Here is a 24,809-nt window from a genome sequence, read left to right on the forward strand (position 1 = left end):
GGCATACATGATAGTAGGACATATAGGATAGCCAGTGGATAATTAACCTGAAATGAAGGATTTGATATATAGGTCAAACAAATTTCACTTTAGGTCTTTATCAGAATGTCCTCTTGGGAGAAATATGTTCAGGCCAACAAGGAACACAGGCATGACTGAATTAACTAGCTACAACAGTAAGCCAATTAACAGTAAGTATCTTTATAATCGAACAACTCAAGAAAAAGAGTGAACCAGAAGAGCTGGATTTCTGAAACTGAATGTGTAAAAAGGAGATATTTCGGCTATAAAAGAGCTTGTGATGACATTCATACTGGAGACAAAGCTGGTTTAGGGAGAGCATTACTGCATTTATAGTCCACGGATCCCCGAGATGGCTTAATACAAAATACATAGGAAGTATTAAAATTTTAGAATAAATTTTTCTTCCAACTATACCATTGTTGTTGTTTTTAAAATGCTAAGAATTAATTAAGTATCTCTAGTGCAATGTGGGGCAGCCAGCTGAGAGTGGTTCTTGTGATGGATTAGGATCTGAGAGATCAAGGTTCAAATCTGCACTTGGCCATGAAAGCTCACTGTGTGACCCTGGAGCCATCACTCTCCTTCAGCCTGACCCACTTTACAGGGTTATTTTGAGAATAAAATAGAGGTAAGGAGAATGTTGTTACACACTTTGGGTTTCCATTGGGGAGAAAAGTGGGGTATAAACGAAATTAATAAACCTTAATCACAAATGTTCACTGTAAAGCAAATGTTAAAGAGTTGCTGTAAGGAGAACCTGACTTATCTTTTCTTATTCTTATTTCTTATTCATAAACTAGATACATTATGTGTATCTTCATGAATCTTCACTAAACATGTAACATACAACTTCTGCAGTTAAAGGTAGAAATCCTATATTAATATTAATGTACATAAAGGTAAAGGTATCCCCTGTGCAATCACCGAGTCATATCTGACCCTTGGGGTGACGCCCTCCAGCGTTTTCATGGCAGACTCAATACGGGGTGGTTTGCCAGTGCCTTCCCCAGTCATTACCGTTTACCCCCCAGCAAGCTGGGTACTCATTTTACCGACCTCGGAAGGATGGAAGGCTGAGTCAACCTTGAGCCGGCTGCTGGGATTGAACTCCCAGCCTCATGGGCAAAGCTTTCAGACTGCATATCTGCTGCCTTACCACTCTGCACCACAAGAGGCTCTTATTAATGTACATAAGATGGTGCATATTTTCCAAAATGATTCAGGAGTCTATATAAAATGCCAAAACATGTTTCTTCAAAAGCAAGCCCCGTTACATTCAGTAAGTTTTATTCCTATGTGTACGTTATACTGACTTAACTTAGAGCTTCGATGAAAATTCATATCCAGTACACATGTGTAAAACAGAAGCTGGAAAATGGCAATTCCATGATGCACAAATGTTCCCTACAATGACAAATAATTACAATTCTGATCTTACCATGTAGCTGTGCTAGGGATTAGTGGGGAAAGTACAGCTGTATTTTGGGATACAATACAGCTGTATTTTGGGATACCGATTAAAGCTATGATCACAATGCCTCAGAAACAACATAATAGCCTTGGGGGGGGGGAGTGCTGAAAAGGGGTAAATAAAGTCCTAAAGGTGTTTGAGCATGTTCCCAGAAAGGAGATACAAAGCAGTACGGGAGATACAAAGCAGTATAGAAATGATGAGACTAGGGACAATGATAGAGGTTTATAAAACTATGCATAGAGGTTTACACCATTCTTCTTTATTTATTTCTTAGATTTATTTCCCACCACTCCCGAGACCGGCTTGTGGCGGGTTACAAACATCCAATAAAACCCTAATAAAACCCCATTAAAACAGACAACAAATACAAAACCCAAACAACATGGCAGTAAGAAGTCCAAAAATTCCTCCATTCCCCACCTTACCTCCATCTCTGGAGGGATCAGATCAAAAGACTTAACTGCTGGCTGACTTGGGGGGGAATCTTCCTTACTACCCCAGGCTCAACCATAGAACTGGCAGAAGAGCTCTGTTCTGCAGGACCTGCGGAACGCCGGAAGCTCCCATCGGGCCCGCAGCTCACCTGGGAGCTCATTCCATCAGGTTGGGGCCAGAACCAAAAAGGCCCTGGCCCTGGTCGAGGCCAGTCATGCTTCCCTGGGGCTGGGAAGGGGAGAACCATCTTAAAAGGGAGAACTTTCTCCCCTCACCTTACTAGAACTTCCAAGGACCCAATGAAGTTGATTGGCAATAGATTAATGACAGATAACGCAAGTCCTTCTCTCAAAGAATGTCTGCCTTGTGAAATCTGCTGCCATTAGATGTGGTGACAGCCATCCATTTAGGATGAGATGGGGGGGGGGGAAGGCAAATGGTATTTTGGGCTGTATCAAAAAGAGTATTGTGTCCAGATCATGGGAGGTGATGGTACTGCTTTACTCTGCTCTGGTTCAGCCTCACTTGGAGTACTGTGTTCAGTTTTGGGCACCACAATTGAAGAGGGATGTAGACAAACTGGAGCATGTCCAGAGGAGGGCAACAAAGATGGTGAGGGGTTTGGAGACGTATGAAGAAAGGTAGGGGAAGCTTAGTCTGTTTAGCCTGGAGAGGAGACGACTGAGAGGGGATCTGATAAAGGTAAAGGTAAAGGTATCCCCTGTGCAAGCACCGAGTCATGTCTGACCCTTGGGGTGACGCCCTCCAGCGTTTTCATGGCAGACTCAATACGGGGTGGTTTGCCAGTGCCTTCCCCAGTCATTACCGTTTACCCCCCAGCAAGCTGGGTACTCATTTTACCGACCTCGGAAGGATGGAAGGCTGAGTCAACCTTGAGCCGGCTGCTGGGATTGAACTCCCAACCTCATTGGCAAAGCTTTCAGGCGGCTGCCTTACCACTCTGCGCCACAAGAGGCTCTGGGGATCTGATAACCATGTTCAAATATTTAAAAGGCTGCCATATAGAGGATGGAGCAGAGTTGTTCTCTCTTGCCCTGGAGAGACCAACCAGATCCAATGGGATGAAATTAATTAAAATGAAATTCCGTCTCAACATCCAGAAGACATTCCTGACAGTTAGAGCGGTTTCTCAGTGGAACAGGCTTCCTCGAAAGGTGGTGGGTTCCCCATCTTTGGAAATTTTTAAACAGAGGCTGGATAGCTATCTGATAAGCTGATTCTGTGAAGGTTCAAGGAGGTGGCAGATTACAGTGGATGAGAGATAGGGTTGTGAGTGTCCTGCATAGTGCAGGGAGTTGGACTAGATCTCTTCCAACTCTATGATTCTATGAATTCATGGAAATTAGAATCACCAATAGCTTTGAGCCATAATTATTAAACAGAAATGCTATATAATAGTTTGAATACCAGTGCTGGGCATTGGTGGAAGGAGTGAACACCAGAGGAATGTTTTGACCTCCATGCCCTGCTTTTGGCTTTCCAAAGCATCTGGTCAGCCATTGTGTAAAACAGTGGTCCCCAGCCTTTTTATCACTGGGGACCGGTAAAAGCTTCACAATTTTACTGAGGCCCGGGGAGGGTAGTCTTTTGCTGAGGGATGTCGCCGCCACCTGAGCCCCTGCTCCACTTGCTTTCCCCCCAGCGCCACTGACTTCCCACTGCCCGCTGGGGGGCGCTGCCAGCAGCAGCTGTGCAGTGCCATACCGAGGGGGAGCCCCAGCCATGGCGGCCGCCGGAGAGCATCAAAGGTGCACCGGTGGCAGAGTGGCAGGACAGCCCCGGAGGCAGCAGCTGGGGAGGAGGAGGAGCCATGGCCTGATACTGACTGATCTACGGACCGGTCCCGGTCCCCGGACCGGGGGTTGGGGACCACTGGTGTAAAAGTGGGGGGACCACTGGTGCTATACTCTATGATTCCATATGTTGTTCTGGTGATCTTAAATGAGGATGTACTACCTCAAAAAATGTTATCTGAAGCAAGGTTACACAGTTTGGGTGGACCATAAGGCAGAATGTTGGTGATAGGAGCTGGAAGACACTACGAGAAGGTAGAAAAAAGATACCAAAGAACCAATAACAGCAGCAACCTGAGGGAAAACCCTTTAAAGCAATCACTATGTGAAAAGCTTTCTACATGGACCAATTCCAGCTGCCTCATAATTTGTGTTTAGAAAAGACGAGAAATTAGGTAATGGGAAGAACACAAGCCAAAGTGCAACAAAATCAATGTCCAGTAGCACCTTTAAGACCAACAAAGATTTATTCAAGGCGTGACTTTTTGAGTGCAAGTATCTTCCTCACTGGTAAGCAGAACTGGGCCAAGTTGGGAAAGAGGAACATAGAGACCTCAAGGGAAAGTGGCCATCCAAGTTCTAGCATCTCAAAGAAGTTTGTGGATATAGAGTTCCACCTCACAGATTAAAGGTAAAGGTATCGCCTGTGCAAGCACCGAGTCATGTCTGACCCTTGGGGTGACACCCTCTAGAGTTTTCATGGCAGAGTCAATACAGGATGGTTTGCCAGTGGTTTGCCCCAGTCATTACCGTTTACCCCTCAGCAAGCTGGGTACTCATTTTACTGACCTCGGAAGGATGGAAGGCTGAGTCAACCTTGAGCTGGCTGCTGGGATTGAACTCCCAGCCTCATGGGCAGAGCTTTCAGACTGCATGTCTGCTGCCTTACCACTCTGCGCCACAAGAGGCTCTTCACCTCACAGATTACAGGACCTCTAATACCCAGTGAAGCAGCCACTCAGAAAGCTTAAAAGCAATACAAAGCCAGACTTCATTTTAAAAATATATTTAGAGCAGCTGGTTGCTTTTGAAGACACAGGATCCTCCTTCTTCAACGACAGCTTGACTCTAGCCCAATGTTTCTTCAGATGGAAGAATTTTTGCCCAGAACGTGACTGTCCTGCCTTCTCCCATCCCATTGCAGACTAACATTCTACGGCAAAGGAGCAACAGTTGGGGGCCCACTATCAGATGCAACAGAAAGAAGGAGGCAAAGAATTCATGCTCTGTGGGAAGAAATCTTTCTGCACAGAGAATTTTTCAGCTGGATCCCAAGCGAGCCACTATAACTTCAACTGTGACATTCTTTTTCCCCCTTCCTATGGAAGAACAAACAGGAAACACCCTGAAGCTGAGAGGTGACTGACCCACATTCAGTCAAAAGTACAATACAAGCTGGTTATTTACAACTATGTATCAGCTGAAGACTATCTAGGAAGATGTACTGTATTACTGTCTGCCAAGTAGCATTATAAAATCTTTACAGAATTCCCCTCCCCTGCTCTGCAAGAAAGAGAAAGGAGCTCGGCACACTTTTACCTGGGACTACAGAAATCTACCACCTAGTCCGTTTACCATCAAAACACGTAGGATAAGTAAGAGGAGGAAGAATGCAGCTTGCAACTTCTGTATTTTTATACCAAGGAAAGAACAGCAGTATGACTTCTCTCAGGCCATCTTCAGCCATGTTTCCCTTGAACGTTTAAGGCAGCAGCCTTACAGAAAAACAAAACAAACACAGTGTATTTTTAAGTAGGAGAGGCAGGGTGATCTATTTTACAATTAAAATGACAGAATATGCCATTTTCACTTGGGCTTTCATTTTTAAATATATCAACCACATTTGGGCCTATTGAAAGGAGAAAATCATAGAGGAATCCGACGATGAAATGTTGTCAATGCATATGGATAATAGAGGTCCATGCAGATACATGCTCTCTAAAGTATAGGTGCAAGCATTTGAGCATTTCGATGTATAAATTATCATTATTATACACACACACGGTTTCTTTACACAACTATTTCAGGCACAGCTTCGAGCCTCCAGCATTAAAAACCATTTTGACCCAAACTGTGCCAGTTCCAAAACAAATTCTCATTGTAGTATTTGGGCTTTCACTAGGAGTTCTCCTCTAAATACACCCTTAAACTGAAGAGGAGGGTGTTCTCACTCATCATTCCAACTCCTATTTGGGCTGAAGCAATCTGTTCTTTCACTTCCCATAATTGCTAGCATGTCTGACTTAGCTATAATTACTGCCACTATTGTTATAACATTTTTGCAGCCTTAGCCGTCTGGCCCCCTCATCAGTAGTTGGACAGGCCTGTTATTAGCCTGGCTCATTTCTATTCCACATTAGCAGAAGGCTTCCACCAAGGCCATTTCCCTGTGTACTAAGAGCTGCAGGAAGCCAGCTTCAGAGAGACAAATAGCTATCTGGCTGTGTATGTGTTGGGTTGTATCTAGTATGTACAGCAACATAATCAAATAATAAGCCCTGCACACTCTGTAATGGCTATCGTCCAACATAGAAGCCCTTTCCAAAAAAATTCCTGTTGCTTCCTTTCTGCCTCTCAGCTTCACAGGTGCATCCACATAACTTCTGTGATAACATGCATCGACTTTAACAAACTACAAGGGCCACAGAAACTGGGGAGGGCTGCAAGGGGGGGGGGGAAGACTCAAGGTTTTTTCATTATTTGTATATATGAACAAACCATAACTCATTGGGCAGTCCACATCTGCCACGATTAGAACAAGTCTTTTAAATATGAAAACCAGTCTCTCATTAACAGGTGCTCAATCATTTAGACAATATTCCTTGGTCCCTATGAACCAACCCTGTTTTCCTACATCGGGGATACTATTCTCTTCCCCATTCATCTTTCCCAGCATGCCTTCTGTCTGAAGGAACACTGAATTCTTACCTATGTACCCATCTCCACCAAAACACTCAGATACTTGCAGCAAGTCTGAAAAAGGCCCTTTAAAAAAATTGCTAGTGTCTTGTACAAGATCATTAGAACAAAGTTTGCTTCAGACTGGCACACTAATAAGTCTACCTCTTGGTAGACATTCCCCTAAACTCACAGTGACCTTGAGCCACTCAAGTCTTGCTGTTGACTCTACCTTGTCATGATCTCCCAGGAAAGAAAGTAGCCTAATTTTCCTAATGCAGAACCACACATTGGTGGAACGAGACATTTTGGCTTCAGGAAGACAGCAGGGTGCCTAACTACCACTAAGTTTTAAGCATGCCCCAAGGATACACAAACCAGCCTGGGCATAAACTCCAGACACTCTAAAAGGGAAGACTAAGGGGTCACATCACACTTTATACTTTCCCTTCCCAAAAAGAACTGTGTAAGAATGACGTTGGTCAGCACGCGCCAAAATCACACACTCCTCTCTAGGGCATCATCCTGGCACATATGCCAGACACATGTAATCGCCACAGGTCACGACCTACACACAGGTGTCCTTTACGCTTCCCAACCACGAGAGGAGGGCGCAGGAGGCGTGAAGCCGCCCCACGCTTTCGCCTCTCTTCCCCTCCTTGGCCACCTCCCCGGCAGTGCTTAAGGTGCCTTCGCCCATCCAGAGAGGCGCTTGGCACGACCCTCCGCCGCCCCTTCCCCAAGGCCGAGGAGGAGGCGGGCGTGAGCTGCCCGGGCACTTCCCAACCGCTGCTGCAGCCCTCGCCCGCCTTCGCCCCCTGCCTGACCTGTAGGCGCTGCAGGTACGAGGCCGGCACGTAGCCCGTCTCCCCGGAGCCCGCGCGGGTCACCAGCCACCAGTGCTGGTTACTGCGCTCCAGCAGCAGGAAGGTCTCGCCGGCGGCGAAGGCCAGAGAGCTGGGCTCGGCCGAGCGGAAGCCGTACAGGGCCCGGTACATGGCAATGGCGGCGGGAGCAGGAGGGCGGCAGCCAGGCAGCCAGCCGTCCGTCCACACGAGCACGACCCAGCCCGGTCAGGCCCCGCGGCCAAGCTGTGGCGCCGCCGGCTCCGGGTGTAAACACGGCTCCGCACGCGCCTCCCCCGCCCGGGCCACGCGGCGACGTCAGCGCGTGGCCACGCCCCTCCCTCCTTCTCGACGGGGCTGCGACGACGCCTGCTGGACGCCTCTGAGGACCAGTGTAAAACACACTCCAGAACAATATTTTGGAACTCTAAGCGCATAGATAGTATACACTGAATTATGGCACCTCTCCCTATGTGCCCAGCAAGTTTTGTGAGGCTTCGCTTTCTGGGATAAGGTGCAAATCTGAAGCCTCAGTTGGCACAGGATTTGTTCTGCCCACTCCTGAATCCTTGAGCAACAACTACCCAGCACCTCTCTGCGAACCTTGGCTCAGGGTGGAATGCAGCCACAACTCTGGAATACTTCCTCCCCTTTCTCCCATTCTGGAGGTGTTTTGTCCCAGAAAGGGTTAATCTTTGCACAGCATTTCTGTGTTTTGATTTCCAAAAAACTGTTCTGGAGTGCATTTAATGCATCCCACTGTTTTTTTTTTTTTAGGTACTATGGTTTGCTTAATGCTCATTCCAGCCTGTTCTGGGGTGTTACAGAGATATTTTAGCCCCAAACAGGTTAATAAGAGCACAATATTTCTGTGTTTGGATTTCTAAAATATTGTTCTGAAGTACTGTAAACACGTCCCGCTGTTTTGTTTTTGTTTTTTTCGGTACTATGGTTCGTTTAATGTCAATTCCAGCCTGTTCCAGAGGCATTTAGGCATGGAAAAGATTAATAAAGGTGTGGGAGTTCCACTTTTCATTTCTAAAATATTGGTCTCCAGTGTCTATAACACATTGCACTCTTTTTTGTGGCACTCCTGTTTGTTTAATGCCTGTTCTGGTCTGATCTGTGCTGTTCCAGCTTTTACCCTGTCCCTTTTCTTTTTATTCATTTGATCCGACACAGTTTTTGCAGGAGCAAAGAGCAGAGCATTGTTTACAGAGGCCAATCAGGGAGACAAAGAGATCATATAATTAAAAGTAAGCTATAATGTATACAAGGTGTTTTAAAATTATTTTAAAATAAAATTCCTATTACAGCCCCAGTCCACAAAATTAATATGATTCATGAAGTGGAAAAATATTACTACTACTACTACTACTACCACCACCACCACCAGTGACTGCAGTGTCAGTTGATGTGACGGCCAGGCTAGGTTTAGCCTCTCCCTAAGAGCAGAGGATGAAAGCGAATGGAATTAAGAGGGAAGACTTGAAGAACAGCAACTGAAACACTGCAGCTCAGGGGTTAGAGGCTGATAGCTAAAGGTCTAAGGTGAAAAGGGTTTTTCCTGACCGAGGGGAAGAACTGTATAGAAAAGCTGCTTGGAACAGGCTGAAATTAGTAAATTTGTAATGAAAGGGTCTCAGTTGTAGAAATAGGACCTTGTTTCAACAGTTAAGTGAAAGTCAAAAGGTGTGTCTTGTTCTTTATTTTTGTCAGTGTTATGTTCATATCATCACATATTTTTGTCAGTGTTCTTGTTTGATTAACCAGGTGGGTTGTGTGTCTGAAGAGAAGAGAGGAAACCTGTTTTTTTGTACTCTGCTTTTTACTACCAAAAGGTATCTCAAAGCAGCTTACAATCACCTACCCTTCCTCTCCCCACAGCAAACATCCTGTGAGGCAAGGGAGTCTGACAGAGCTCAGAAAGAAATTGTGACTGGGCAGAGGCGTATGTAGGGGGTGGCAGCCAGGGCATGGGACCTGGGCACTGTGATGGGAGGACAGGAGGGAAACTTGGAGGTTGTGACCGATGCCTTGTAAGGCCGAGAGGAGCCCTCCATATCAGAGGTGGCTTTTCTCCAAAGCTCCCAGCCAGGAGCTGTCTTGCAGCTCCTCTCTGCAACTGCATAAAGCCTAGGGAGGTACCCAGAAGGTTTACCCCAGGAAACTGGCCCAGGTATGGCCATGCATAACCAAACAACGCAATTGTATTTCTCATGGCCTGATGACACCCCTTCTAGAAGAAGCTAGGAAACTCTAGCAAAGAGCAGTTTGGAAAATATTGGAAAATAAAACTGAGCTGGTCATTCTTCTCTCTCTCCCCCCTCCACACAAGTTGTCACAGAGAGATTGGAATAACGTCAGTGGAACTTAAATGCTCCCTTAACCTTCCCCTTTTCAGGAATCTTATCCCACCCCCCATTTCCTATCCTGATACTGATCACGGGCCATGAAGGGTATTGTCATATTTAATAATCTATTCAGCAACCATCTGGTCTCCCCAATCTGCCCACAGTGACTCATCCACCTGGAAGGAAACTCTAAATTGATCCACCTATCACATACACACACCAGCCTTTTTCCCTCATGCTCAGCCAAAGTATTGTTGTTTGATGGGCCTACATGACATAACCCCAAAACCTCCCACTTTAGTTCAATTCACCTATCAGATTTGTCTACAACCTATAGCCAATCACTAATCACCAGCATCACATAGTACCTCCCCAAAGACCGGCCCATGGGCTGACCCGAGAATTTTAAACACTATATCTGTCAGAATCTGACCTCTGACAAGTATATGTTCATCTTGATCCCAGATAGACCACCCAGATATAAGCTGTGCTTCCACTGTCCCCCCTCCCCCCCACTCTCTGCTGGATAGGTTGAATATTTATTTTACCTCCCCAATCAATCCCTCTATCTGGAATGCTAAAATCTTTATTTCTCTCTGAATGCTAGTGTGTGTGTGTGTATGTTATTTTAAGAGTTGCTAGTTTAAATGGTTCAGGATTTCTTTTTAAATAAAAATCTATTTGTATTCCATATTAATCTGCCTTACCTGAGTTCCTACAGTTGGACACACCCTAGTATACACAGGTGATACGATCTTACTGTTAATGGCCTCTCTCACTCCTGTCACTTTGAATATTAATACCCCATCATAATTCATGACAGGCCATTTCTGGTAACAGCCTGCCCCACAAGCAGGCCTGGGTGCTCCCTGCCCACATTCCTGATGCTTGCCACCGTGGATAGAGAACAGTCGAGTACAGCAGCCGCCCACCCAGACACTGGGAATCTGAGGGGGGTGTGGCACTCCTCTGTGATGGTGCACCACCCAACAGCTGGGGGGAAAGGCGTATAGATTTCCCAGTCTCTGCCTCTTGAGCAAAACTGGGGCATTCTTTGTCACTTGGATGGGCAAGGAACCTGTTCTGAGGCTTGACTTTTACTTGAGAGATTAAGGGCAAAAAGAGAAGGATCAGCATCTCCTTCCAAATATCTCTTAATTAATTAATATCAAAGCTTTTATACCACTCAGGGCACTGATTTCCCTTGGGAGCTCTTTCCACCAGGCAGGAGCCAAGCGTGCTTCTCTGGAGCCTTCAATTAAAGCATATTTATCAGAATACAGATTGACCTCTTAGGTCAGTGGTTCTCAACCTTCCTAATACCATGACCCTTTCCTCATGTCATGGTGACCCCATTTCTTTCACAGAAATTAAACTAAAACTGACCAATGGCATGAAGATTCATTGTTCATGATTGTATATGAATTGTTTTTTCCCCGGGGTTTCTTAGTTCAGTTCTGCCTCTTGTCCCACCATGCTGATCTCTCCTTTTTCCGCTGCTCCAGACAGACGAATGCTCTGTTTTACCCCTCAGCCAAGCTGCCCACCCTGCCATGACCCCTCTGAAAAGCTTGTTCGACCCCCAAAGGGGTCCCAACCCCCAGGTTGAGAACCACTGTCTTAGGTGAAGGTCTTCTCTCCATTTCAGCTGCACAGGGACTGGACAATCTACACAGATGATGTCATGAACCAATTTCTTACCCTGAACCCAGGCTGAAGAATCTGCTGCTGAACAAAATTAGGGAAACAGGCTCATTCTGTTCTCTTCACCACCAGGGGGCAATCCTTCCCTTGGGATATGAGAGGTTGCAGGAGCTTTGGGGGTAATATCCCATTTTCTTGTGGGAAGGGAGCCTAGCAGCTGAGAAATGCTTTTTACCAACAGTATTGACTACATGCCCTCCTGTATAGAGGGGATGTTGCAGTGCTGATCCATATGGTCGCAGCCTTCAGATTTGATTATGCTTGAGAGCTTGTGTGGTGTAGTGATTAGAATATCGAAGAGGCCTGGATTCAAATATCCCCTCAGCTATGAAGCCTACTGGCTTACCTTTGGCTGCTCACTCTTTATGTAACCTACTTCAGACCATTGTTGTACTATAATGTTCTTTTTGTTGAAGATGGCGTAGGATTTTCAACCAGTGCAGAAGACAGCAGTGCATCTGACAAATATATTCAGCCTGTTACATGTTTTCAGTATTAACTTTTAAAGCCCTTTGCAGCCTGTGTCATATGTATGTCAAGGAGTGCCACTCCCTATATTAACCCTGTTTTGTGTTTTGGCCGTGCAAAATATAAGACCGGCTGTGGTCAAAAGCAGAGCCTTTTCACCAAAGGCCCCATGACTATGGAATGAGCTGCCCTAAGAAATTATGACTCCTCTTCCTTTCTTGCTTTTAGGAGAGGGTATAAAACTCATCTTTTCCAACTGGACTCTGGCCTGGCTCATTGTGTGTGTCATTTTATCACAGGATACTGTATAGCATCACTATTTTATTGTCAGATGGTTGTATTGCCATGTTGTTGGGTGTGGAGTGGTTTTTTTTTTACTGGTTTAGTATATTTGGAATTGCTATGAGCTTTTGGAAAGGCATCATAATACATAAACTTGTTTGTTTGACTTATACCCCGCCTTTCTTCCCAGTGGGGACCCAAAGCAGCTTACACAATTCTCCTCCATTTTGTCCTCACAACCCTGAGGGACAGAGTCTGTGACTGGCCTAAGTGAGCTTCCATGGCACAAGTAGGAATTCAGTCCTGGGTCTCCCATAGACCAACACTCTTAACCACTACACCATATTGGCTCCCGGTGTATTATTAAATGCAGTGCAAGGAGAAAGCAATGCACAATAATATTGAAAGGTAAGAAAATGAAAAAGTGAAAACAAAAATGCAGGAGGACAGACTGGCAGTCTTGTTCAGAATGATTATTGAGAGCAGACAGCAGGGCGGTTCAGCAAAGGTCAGCAACTACCAAGAGCCAGAGCTGGATTTGGACCCATGGAGATTTCAGATTGCTTCTCATTGAGTGATCTTGGGGCAGCATTTCCTAATCTGACCTTCTTCACAGGGTTGCTGTATCCAATGGGATAACCCAGTGCAGAAATGGTCCAGGACACTGGGAGTTTATTTCCGCTCTTTATTGTGATCCCAGCTGTATGGTAGAGAGAACTAAAACTGAACTGAGAACCCCTTCAAAATCCCCAACTTATACACAACACATCACAGTAGTTCTTCCCATCAGTGTGCACTATTGACCAGTTTCAGTTTAAACTGATTGGATCTGGCAGCTGGGATCAAGTCACTCATTGGTTGATTGCAGGCCAGGATACAAACCTGCCTCAGATCTGAAGCTCGGTCATTGGCAGATCCACAGACACAACACTGTGGGAAGCCTGATGGCATATTACAGTTTGTCTCTGCATGATGTGTGGAAATAGCCAGAAATATAGCCTGCCCCTTAATAACAAAACAAGAAAAATAACATCTAAAATGTTCACTGAACAGGAAAATAGCATGGAGTTACTTTGCGAGTGGGCAGGAAAAAACTGGGTAAATTTAGAAGTCGGTCCAACTTCAAAAAGTTTGAGAAAGTGCCTAATATGAGAAGCTCACTTTTAACTTCGTCTCCAGCTTGCCTAGAAGTGGAGAAGAGGTGGAGAAGTTATGCCTTTTTTGTTATATGTAATTAACACAAATAAATGAACCGTAAAATTTGAAAAACATATAAATGCAGAAAAAAATCTGATACTGTGGGCCAAGAGGATTTGCAGGAAATGGCCTAATTCGTGAGTTTTTAATGAATTTTCACAAAAACTGGAGAGCCTCCAGTTCTACCAAATTAACAAAAAAAGAAGTCGCTGAGAGCCAAATGGGCAGAGTTCAAAGAGAACCTGCAACAGAACCAGATTGCCTCTGGATACTACCAGATTTGTTAGTCACTGAATTTTATGATGTAGGACTCAGGAACAGGTGAAAGGTAAGTGTGTTGTTTGAGCCAGAAAAAGGTCTAGTAAAAATCTTAACACCTAAGCAGAGTGACACCCCTTCAGGCTCATTGACTTAAAAGCCCAGGCAAACCACAGAGCTCCTCTACCATAACCCTCTCCTTCCTTCTTCCCTCAGCATTCACAGAAATTCTCCCCAACAGACACTGTTAAATTTGCCCTGAAATTTTCATTGAACGAAATTTGATGTAAACTCAAGCTTCCCAGTGTTTGGATAATTTCTGAACAATCTCAGAACAGAAGGTCATGATGAGAGGCAGGGAATGGCACACATCACACAGCCTGTCCAAATGTACTAATGTGCCAGTGCGTAGTCCTTCCTTGGCAAGGATGCATTCCCTCCCTCCCCCCGCCCCATCCCACCTCTGAGAAATTTCAGTAGCTTCCCTCAAAATTCCTTAGCTCTTTTGTCTGAACAAAACTTCCAAATGCATATTGAATTAGGGGGAAATTAAGTGCTGCTGATACTAAGCCTATCTGTGCAGGGTTTAGGCCAGCAGAAAGGAACTTGGTCACACACTAATTTCCACCCTCCTGACATAACCGTCTTCTAATGTGCAAGGCAGGCTGAGAGAGAAAGGAACTGGCCTATGGTCACCCGGTGAGCTTCACAGCAACGTCTGGGTATGAGACCAGGTCTAGTCAAAACATTAACCGCACCATACAGGTGGTCTGTTTGAACGCTGCCAGAAGGGACATGGATACCACTGGAAACCCTGCAGCCCCCCAGTTATCAAAACATAGTCTCATTAACAACTGCAGTGGACAGCAACTCAAGCACTGCCAGAGGAAGAGTCATTGGGCTGCCAAGTTCAACAAGCCTGATTTGTTTTACAAATTCAACGATGAATCAGAGGATGAAACAGATTAAAAGAGAATCAACCATCCCTGGCAAGATCATGGACTCTTAAGTCTTTCCCCTTTCATTGTAGTCCAATGTGAAAGAGTGAAAACAATAACAAGGTTATTACATAATACAAGAACTAATCCAGTCAAATGGGTCAACTCCGTAAGGATAGTGACTGGGTCACAACCTGATCCTTTACATTCCCTGGTCAAGAGGCAACTGTGGCTTCTCCACCTCCTGTATTGCTCAGCTGGAGTGCTGCTGGTTAGCATACAGCAGGCAGGGCAGATAACAGGGCCAGGAGAGGAAAGGGAAGGAAAACTGTGGCTGCACTGAGGGATTTCACCTTGGAAACTCTCCAAATAGGACTAAACAAAAACCACCTACATTCCATTCATCTTTCATTTAAAAAGAGAAATAGTCCTTTGGGAAGGAGTCAATGTTGTGCCTAAGCCAGGTCTGCAGTGCTGCATCATGTTTTCTGATGTCACCCTGGCAAGGTCGGCCAAAGGCATTTTGCTGCCCAAAGTGTCAGCAGTGTGCAATCCGAGACATGTGCTCATATCCTTTGGTATGCCACAGTGGATCCTAAGGCACTTCTTTCAGTTGGTGGCACACTCTGAAATCATATGCCAGAGGTCCTGCAGAGTGCCTTTCAGATCTCATCTTTTTTCACTGGAATCTATACAAATCTTTTTTGTATCCTTGGAGAAGAATCCCGTGCAAAGCAATCACTATCTTGCTTAGGCTGGGAATGGCTTGTCCTGAGAGATGACTGCAGAGGGGGTTGTAGAGGTAATGTTGCTCATGGCTTGGGCAGATTTTAATATTTATACTTTGACTCAAGTTTTTTGGAATATAATTTCAGCTTTTCTGTAATTTACATTATTAATAATTCCATATATAAGTTTTCCCACGCATACCAGTCTTTTTGGGTTACCTCCTCATAGTATACCGGTCATCTGCTTGCCCTTGTGTTAAGCAGGGTGTAGTCTGCACAGGGCTTTTTACCGACTGCCAGCTCAAATAAATCCTTGCCCTTTACACTGAATTCAATTTCCACTTTGAATTTGGGTGCTTTACATTTCCCCACTGCAACATGCATGATTGATCTGGAGTGACCCTACCTTTCCCCCACGATATCCAGAAGTGGATATAACCCTTGATATTTGAAAAATCGGCATCAGTAAATGTGCAGATCTCTGCTTTTTGCAAATTAACTTCTTGTCTCATGCCTCCAACGCTGTAGCAAACCAGTCTTCCCTGATTGGCCAGGGCGTCAGTTCAAAGACTTCCTGGTTCCTGGTTGCAAGGCTCCCCTTAAAGTGACTGCGCTCCAGAAGTCCTAATTTCTCTCAGCAGAGATTTGCCTCTTGGATTTATTCCACCTCCTCTGCTATCTTCAATCCTCTCCCCCACCCCCACCCCCCACCCTGGTTCAAGAAAAGAAAGAGACTCCTGCTGCACTTGGCTCCCCTCCCCGCTCTGAGCTTTCCCAATTGAGTGCAGAACATTTTCTGTTTCTATGGTGGGGGGGAAATACAGGAAGACCCGAATTCAAATCGGGCTGTAACAGGATCCACATCGGAAAAAATAAAGTAATGCAGAATCAGCCCAGGTTTTGCACGTTTCTGTGTTGTTTCACCAAGAAAGGGAATGGGAGAAGGAAGCGATGCTTCTGTCAAACCACTTTCTATTCTCTTTAAAATGACTGTCTGTTTCTAAGATCACCACTGTAATGGAAGATCTTACACAGATATGCAAGTGTTGCATGCCACTGGTCTTTAATCCAATGTTTGTCAATGCAATGTAATATTGGTTAGCTTATTGCTTTCCTAAATTTGCAAAAGATAAAACCCACATTCCTTAATCATTAGTGTGCAATAAAATATCTTTGGACTGGATATTTATGCAGTAGAAAACATCACTGCAATTGTAGGAGCATTCTCTTACCATACATGTCTTAAAATAGATGCAAATTAATTTTTAAATATCCAGCTTGCCAGGAAGTGTTGAGAAAAGTATTTGCTTTCAGTGCAACATATAATACTGACAAGCAAGGAGAATACTAGAGAGTCATGTTTCCCCAAAAATACAGTCTCCAGAGCTGCACAAATTTTGGCTGCCATTAAGTCTCTGTTAAGTGCCACCAAGTTGTTCCCAGCCTATGGCAACCTATGAATTAATGACTTCCAAAATATTTTATTGCTGCTTAGGTCTTGCAAACAGCGGATCCTGGATTCCTTAATCTATTTCTTATTGGGTCTTCTTCTTTTCCTACTACATTCAACTTTTCCTAGCATTGTTGTCTTTTCCAGTGACTCTTCTCATAATGTGACCGAAGCACAATAGCCTCAGTTTGATCATTTAAGATCCTAGGGAAAGTTCAATCTTGATTCAATTTAATGCACAAATCATGTTAACATACAGACTAGAAGAATTTTATTATCAGAAGTCCTCAAATATCCAACATAGATCAAATTCAATGCACAGTCAGGTGATTTACAATCTGCAACCATTGTTGGCTCTAATATTTTGAAAGATCCACTGTGGGAGGAGTGGTGTCCGGTGCTGTCTGGCCCACATCTGGATGTCTGGACACTGCTTCTGGCTCCATGGGCCCAGCTTGGGCAGCCCGTGGAGCACCCCCCCCCCAGAAGCTAGCTGCAAGGCGTGCATGTAGCCTTGCCACCAGACACTCCCTGGCTTCTGACAAGGGCGCTCCCATGGCACCCTGGACAGCCCGCTGCTTGACCTGGATGCCAGCTCACATGGCAGCCCAGCTGACTGCAGGCACATGTCTGGAGGTCCAGGGAGCCAAGGGCGGCAAAAAGACAAACCCACAGTGAGATGGAGCTGCAGCACGGCAGCTGGCACAATGGTGGCTGACACCAGGGCTGAACCCACAGGGGAGTCCAAGAACAACAAAAACCCACAGGACAAGAAGGGACATCCCCAGACTTCGGCGCCCCTCCAAAGACCACAACAATAGCCATGAGAGGCACAGAAAGGGCTCACCGCCCCTCCCAGAGTGATAAGGCAGATGGGGAGACAGGAGGTGTCCAGGAGCAGACCTCAAGTGGGAAAGACAGCCCAATGCAGGGGGAAAGATTAAGGCCAAGACAGGAGGGGAGGGAACAGTCCTTACCCAGTGAGCAAGAATGGCCAGAACAACAGATGCAGGTAAGAGTCACAACAAGCCCTGGGAGAGAGAGCAGTCCCCGACTCCCCACCTCGCTGCCTGAGCGTGGCCAGCGTGCAGCACAGCTGCAAGAAGCTCTGGGACATCTCCATCAGAGACAGAAGTGACAGCTCGGAGGGAAAGCAGCCAGGGGGAGCACTCTGGGGAGCATAGTTGCAGAGGGAGGAGATGAGACACCGGGTTAAGTGGGAGTGGCGAGTCACTGGGAGATGATAAAAAGCACAAGGGAAGAGAGACAAGGGGTGGAGAGATAGAGAGAGGAGACAGCACAGTCACGAGGTGAGGGAGGATTGTATTGATGAGTTACAGAAAAATAAAGATGTTTGCAACTATCAACACCAATCTCCGTCAGTATCATGGCTGAAGGGGGTGAGGGAAGGGGCTGTGGCTTACAGCCCACTACAGGATGTCCCCCATGCCACTGCTGCACACAGGTCACCCACCGGTGCTGCCGTCAGGGGGGCCCACTACTAGTGCCCGTTACATTCCTGGGTGCAATGGGCTTTCAGGCTAGTTTTTAATGAAATATTTCTCAAAGAAGCAGCCTATCTTTCCTCTCCTTCCATGTACACATGTTGAAATCTGCGGACCACAGTGTATCTTTTATGCTGTCTCAAACTGTTTGAAGGCCAAATAGAACTTGGTACAATCAGCCCATTTCTCTTTAAAATAAAAAGAGGTAAGAGAACCAAAATCCCTAAGCTTCCTTTACAAGCTTTATTGTGTTTTTATCCAACCTTTCCTCCAAAGTATTCTGCAAATATTGCCCCCATTTTATTCTCACAATAATTCTGTGAGGAAGTTTAGGCTGAGAGAGGGACTAATTATCCTGAGATCACTTGGTGAGATTCATAGCAGAGTAGCAGGTTGAATATGGGACTCTACAGTCTTTGTGCAACCCTGAGACGAAGTCAATGCTTACATTTCTGCATTGCCATGGGATCACACCACAACAATAAAACATTGCCTTAGATCTCTTTTCAGGATTCTTATAATGGTCTCTCTTTGTTTTCAGATACATTTGTGATAGGCTGGCCATGGTAACTGGATTCCGATGATTATGTGTTCAGAGTAAAGATTTAAAACACAGAGCAAAGATGCCAAGCTAATAGGGAGAGGGCTGCTTCATCACCTCTTTCCCCATTAATACCCCCCCACACACACACCAGAAAACACACACAGGACTGTGTTTTGAGTGCCAAATCCCAAAATTACTGAGCATAATGAGGAGAACATTTTATTTTTATTGCACATAGCTTTACAGTCCTGCAGCAATGCAGACCGCACCTTTAAAAAAATATTGATCCAGAAATTGAGAGGGGAGGGCAGGTGTGACAGCAGGCAAAATGCTACCAAGACTATCATGCGTTTCTCCTTTCACACAGGCTTCCCCATGTTTGTGTTCCGAATTGCAGCATGGCAAGATGAGGGAAAGTGGAATTTGGCGATTTCCCTCGTCGTGGAGCATATCTTACAAAAACTCGAACCAGCTACTTCAGAGCTCTGGGTTGCTGCCGATGTCACGTGGAAGCAGCACTAAAACCCACAAGCAATGAGAGGCTGTCCAGGGGGCAAATTTCTTGTGCAGAATTGGTCTCAGGATTGTCTTCTGGTTCCCATCTCTAGTCTGCCACAATACATCTGCTAATTTACAATCTGGTGCCACTACAGGCCTTCACTTTAAGCAGCCATACTGTAAACATCTGCAAACAATGTTACACATGTAGACAGTAGTACATAGCAGAGGGGGGAGGGTTCCCCTGGATGATGGCAGCCATATTGCTGCACTATGGACCCTCTGAGCAGCTCCCCCATCTTTTATGCTATAGTTAATGAGAGGCAGAGTGGACACAACAGGCCAAACTTCACATGAAACAGAGGATCCAAGTTTGGGTCCCCACACTTGCAATTTAACTATAAAAAATAATGATAACTGTGGTCAGGGATATTCATATGGCTTAGAGCCATAGCATTGAGAAAAGTGTGTTCAACTGTCCTCAATTTTTTTTTATATAGAAAGAAGATGCCCCTACCCTCTGGGGCAGTGCCATGGTGTATCGTTCATGGAAAGAGAAATGTCTGGGTCACGAAAAAGAATGAATTATATAGGAATGGAGTCATTGTAGAATGGGCTCTTTCCTTACAAGCTGCACTTTTTATTTATTTAATTTATTTATTAAATTTCTAGCTTGCCACTCCCAAAAAGGCTCATGGTGAGTTACAATATGCATAAAATCCCCAATAAAATTACCCCCTAAAACTCTAAAATGCACCACAATCCTATACAAATTCAGAAATATACTGCGGCGAAAAAAATCAACTAAAAACCCACCCACTATCACTTCCGGGGGTAGTTATAGAACTTCACCAACAGAGTGACCCAGGTGGTTTGCAATATTATTTCTCATAGTGCCTTACATGTGGGTATCCTGTCAATATGCTGCTGCTAAAATTACCTTTTTAATACTCGAAAACCTAGTGCTATAGTGTAACCACTTCCACACACGGGGCAAGATTGCGAGTACTGGGTTGGAGACTCCTGGACTCATGTCCCCCCTCAGCACTAAAGCTCTTTGGGTAACTATTCTTCAGGTGGGTAGCCATGTTGGTCTGAAGCCCCAGAACAAAGTCGTTGTGAGGATAAAACGAAAGAGAGGAAAATGTACGCTCCTTGAAGGAAGGCTGAGACAAAAAGGCTAGATAGAAATTGTCTAGACAATTCACTTTACTACTTTTCAGTCTTTCTTTCTAAAAGGTCACACATCCCTTTGAACCAGAACCAAAGGACTGCGGGGTAGTAGTTTTCCATGTAGCACACAAAGACGGCAGAATTTAATAGTGGCCTGATATTATAATGATAAGAGGCTCGGGTTACCTGGCTGTCCCTCAGCAAAGGTAAACTAACACCAAGAATTGTGTTCCCTCTGTGAAGGGAAAGGAACGGCAGCCTTGCCTCAGCACAAAGGGCTGATTGCCACAGGAGCACTTACATTTCAAAGGCCAAGGGGAAAAGGCCAGAACTTAATGGGCTGAGGCCAAGAGGTCCCACTCAGGATAAAACCTTAAGTCTCTCAGCAGACAGATGGTAAATTAAAGATGTGATGTAAGTAAAGGGAGAACAAGTCAAACAAGGCCCATGCCTCTGCCAGTGCCACAGTCCTTCACTTCCAACAAGATACACATAACTGTGCTGTGCCAGTCTTGAGAGCCAGCATAGTGCAGAGTTTAAGAGTGGTGGTCTGTAACTGGAGAACTGGGCTTGGTTCTCCATTTCCTCTACATGAATCCTGTTGGATGTCCATAGGCCAGAGCAGGGGTAGTCAAACTGCGGCCCTCCAGATGTCCATGGACTACAATTCCCAGGAGCCCCCTGCCAGCAAACACTCTGGACATCCGGAGGGCCGCAGTTTGACTACCCCTGGGCCAGAGTCAGCTTTCTCAGAACTCTCTCAGCCCCACCTACCTCACAAAGTACTTGTTGTGGGGAGAAGAAGGAAAGGCGATTGTAAGCCACTTTGAGACTCAGACAAGTGGGGTATTGAAACCTACTTTTTTTCTTTACCTGTGTTCTCTTCCTCAATTGCAGTGGCTCTTTCTTCTTCATCTTTCCCTTTCAGAACATACAAGACTACCTCAGAGCCAAACCATAGGTTCCACTAGCCCAGTATTGTGTTATGTGGTTCTGACTCCTGCTAAAATTGTATCATTTCTCATTCTGCTCTCTGGACTGCAGAACAATAAAGTAGCACCACTGGTGGTCTTGCAGCAGGACACAAAGACTCCTTTCTGTCCCTTTTTTTCATAGCACCGCAATCAGACATTTCAATTTGTTCAGGTTTTTGACACTGGTTCGGTCTCCCTTCAAGGCACAATGGCGGCAACAGGTACCTACTGGTGCCAGGTGTGCAGACAACTCCTTTTGTTCCCTGGAAAGTGCTCAGCTGCTGTTTACACTCCAGACAATTAAGCCCTGTTTTCATGAAGAGTGTACAATGTGAATGCCACAAGGTAAACACAGCACATCCTCCTTCTTCTGCCCTGCCAAAGATACAGCCAAGAGTTTGCATTCAGCATAGGCGAGAGCCCTGCCAAGCTGTTAGCCAAAATCCTACAATTTCTTCAGTGGGCTCAAGAGCCATCAGAGAAAGAGCATTGCAAAGGCTCGAATGAGAGAACCATTAGAAAATGTTCTGTGCAATCCAGCAACTCAGTCAATCAATCTTTTTTTAATGGTCATTCAGACCAAAATTCAAATGCACTTGTAATTAAAAACTGTAGCAATTCAAAAAGAGACAAAACAATAATCCGTTACACTTAATATTTCTGGTAAGGCCTTGGAGGAGGAGTGTGTCTCATGCCTTAAGTGCCACCCACTCAGGGTAGCTGTCCCACCCCTGAGTGCCTCCTCCTCCAACTGGCTTGCCTGTCTCTCCAGCAGCCAGTGAAGCAGCACCTTGATTTTCTCCTTTGGGGAAGTTCTTGGGTAGCTGTTCAAAACTGGCTTAATAAAATTGCGTATATTGGCTTTATAAATGGGGCAGAACAAAAGCACATGTTCATTTGACTCTTATCAATCCGCTGGCACAAGTACAATATCTCTGAGCAAGGGTTTCTTTCTTTAAACACCCCTCCAATACAGCTGTGGGTAGAGCTGAACATCTCACTTGGCCAAAAGCACAATCCAGTGACTGTATAAACAGTACGTATGATTACTTGGTGAGGACAGCAGAGGAAATGGGAAGCAAGCAGAGGACATTGTTTTGCTGTTACCTCTGAAAAGGACAAATTAGCCCAGTCAGACAAGTAATCCTTCTTTCCTTAGTGCTAGGACTCAGAACATGAGAAGTACATGCTTTGCATGTATCATGAGCCAGGTTCAAATGCTCACCAGTGCCCTTAAGTGATAACTTGGTCAGAGGAGAAACAACTGCCAGGAGATGGGAGCCTAGGGTTGCCAACTCCATCTTGGAAAATCCCGAGAAATTTGAGGGCAGACTTTGAGGAGAGAGCTCACCAGACATCAGGTGCCACCAGGTCCACCCTCTGAAGCTGCCATTTCTTCCACAGGAACTGATCTCTGTAGTCTGTGGATCAGTTGTAGATCCAGAAGAATTGGCAGCCCTTCTGATCCCACCACATGTCAGTCAGGTTTCCCATATGCCCGCCTGCCTTCGGGGAGGAAAGACCTGGGAGAAGCAGTGGGCGAGTGAAGGACTAAGCACTTTTTCCTCCTTCTCCAAACTCACCCTTCCGCATCACTGAAATAATGACATATCAGATGTGGATTCCAAGTACTAAAACTTTTAGATTTTTAGATTTCACTCCCTGTCAAATGTGTAGTTTGTTCCTAAGTCTCAAGGCTCTTCACAGTTGTGTTATCATCTTTTTTTTTGCATTCAGCCTTGTTTCTAGTCAGCACTTGACAGCTAATTTTGTATCTGTCTTCCTCTTCTGATTTTCCACATCATGATATCCTACCTGTATTGCACTGGATTGTCTCAAATACTAACAATCTCTACAACAGCAGTTTTCAGTACCCAACTGTGGGGTTATATATTGTGCAGGCATGCAGGCTGCCAGCCCCTGCCTCCAATAAGAGCCTTGATATGCTTAATGGCCTTGCAGTAGGGTTTGGAAAATCCTAGAGATTTGGAGCTACAGCTCAGGGAAGGCAGGGTCTGTCCCAGGGGTAGACCTCAATTGAGTATAATGCCATAGTCCACCCTCCAAGACAGTAATTTTCTCCAGGGGAAAAAAATCTCCGTAGTCTGGAGATCATTTGTAATTTTGGAAGATTACCAAACCCTATCTGGAGGATGGTAACCCTACTTTGTGGTGGGAAGGTATTCTAAGTCAACCCCTGGGAGTAAGTCTTATGCAGTCCATCCATCAATCCTCCTGTACCATTATGGGCGGGGTGTGTGTGTGTGCTCCATCTGTGCACTGATTCAAAGAGGAAAAGGGACTGACAGCAGCAGTACTGTTGTTGGTATGATGGCTGCTCTGCAGCTCTTCCCTTACACTGGTCATGCTTGTAAACATGCATATTATCTGGAGGGTTGGGATTGGATGCATCACCCTTTCAGCTGTGTGCTTGGTGGTGATGCCTCCATACACTGCGTGAAAAAATCTTTAGAGTGAACAAAGAACACGCACTAGACATCCATTCTGGGTACCAGGCTTCCCTGAAAGCCCCCACATATTTCACAGTGTGGTAAACATGAACTGCCCAGTGCCGTATACTTTTATATAAGCCTCAGAGTGCTTGCGCCACACCACTCAGACAGATCAATCATTCTCCGATAATAATCTTTTAAAAAACTAATCTACCCCCGTATGGCACTGTGCAAAAAGTACACTGCGCTCTGATAGAGTTTAATGACCCTAGGGCTGCAACAAAAGCAGGAGACACCAGCTGTCTGTTTTCCTTTCTGGCATGAAACAAGGAAGCAAAGTAGGACTGGTCGTATTAAATACAAGTGTTGGATCATGTTCAAAAGTGGTTGGATCATGAGACAAGGTGAGGAGCCCACCCCAGGCAGCAAACTGTGGGTCAAATTGAGGACAATGAGGTGGGAAACAGGCAGAACTAGTATCTGGGGCACAATCTGCAATTTAATTCTCCTCCACAAATCCCACAGAAACTAATAGGACCTATGCAAGAGCATAGGCCACAGTCATGAGTGTCTACTTAGTTACATTTTCCAACATGGGCACCCAAATAGGCCAATGTGTTTCAGGATTATATAACAACTAGTAAAAGAGCCCATTGTAAACAAAATACAATGGGTGCTAGAATGTGGGGGAGAGGGAGGGACAGGGCAGCGCGCGGGAAGGAAGCTGACCTTAGAGAGGAGGCGTCGTCGAGGGCGGGGGGCGGCGGCGGGGCGTCCTCGGCTCCTCGGCGGG

At 45.4% G+C, this 24,809-nt stretch overlaps 1 protein-coding gene across 1 annotated transcript in view; it reads right to left on the reverse strand.

Moving 5' to 3' along the window:
* NCKIPSD (NCK interacting protein with SH3 domain) overlaps nucleotides 1-7,789 on the reverse strand; it is a 117,501-nt gene extending 109,712 nt beyond the window's left edge. Inside the window, exon 1 of the mRNA XM_077325432.1 lies at nucleotides 7,473-7,789. Coding sequence (XP_077181547.1) covers nucleotides 7,473-7,643 — 171 coding nt within the window. The 5' untranslated portion in view covers nucleotides 7,644-7,789. The remainder of the gene's footprint in view (nucleotides 1-7,472) is intronic.
* Between the last annotated feature and the right edge of the window lie 17,020 nt (nucleotides 7,790-24,809).

This window comes from Paroedura picta, chromosome 3, assembly GCF_049243985.1.
Source record: "Paroedura picta isolate Pp20150507F chromosome 3, Ppicta_v3.0, whole genome shotgun sequence".
Taxonomy (NCBI): Eukaryota; Metazoa; Chordata; class Lepidosauria; order Squamata; family Gekkonidae; genus Paroedura; species Paroedura picta.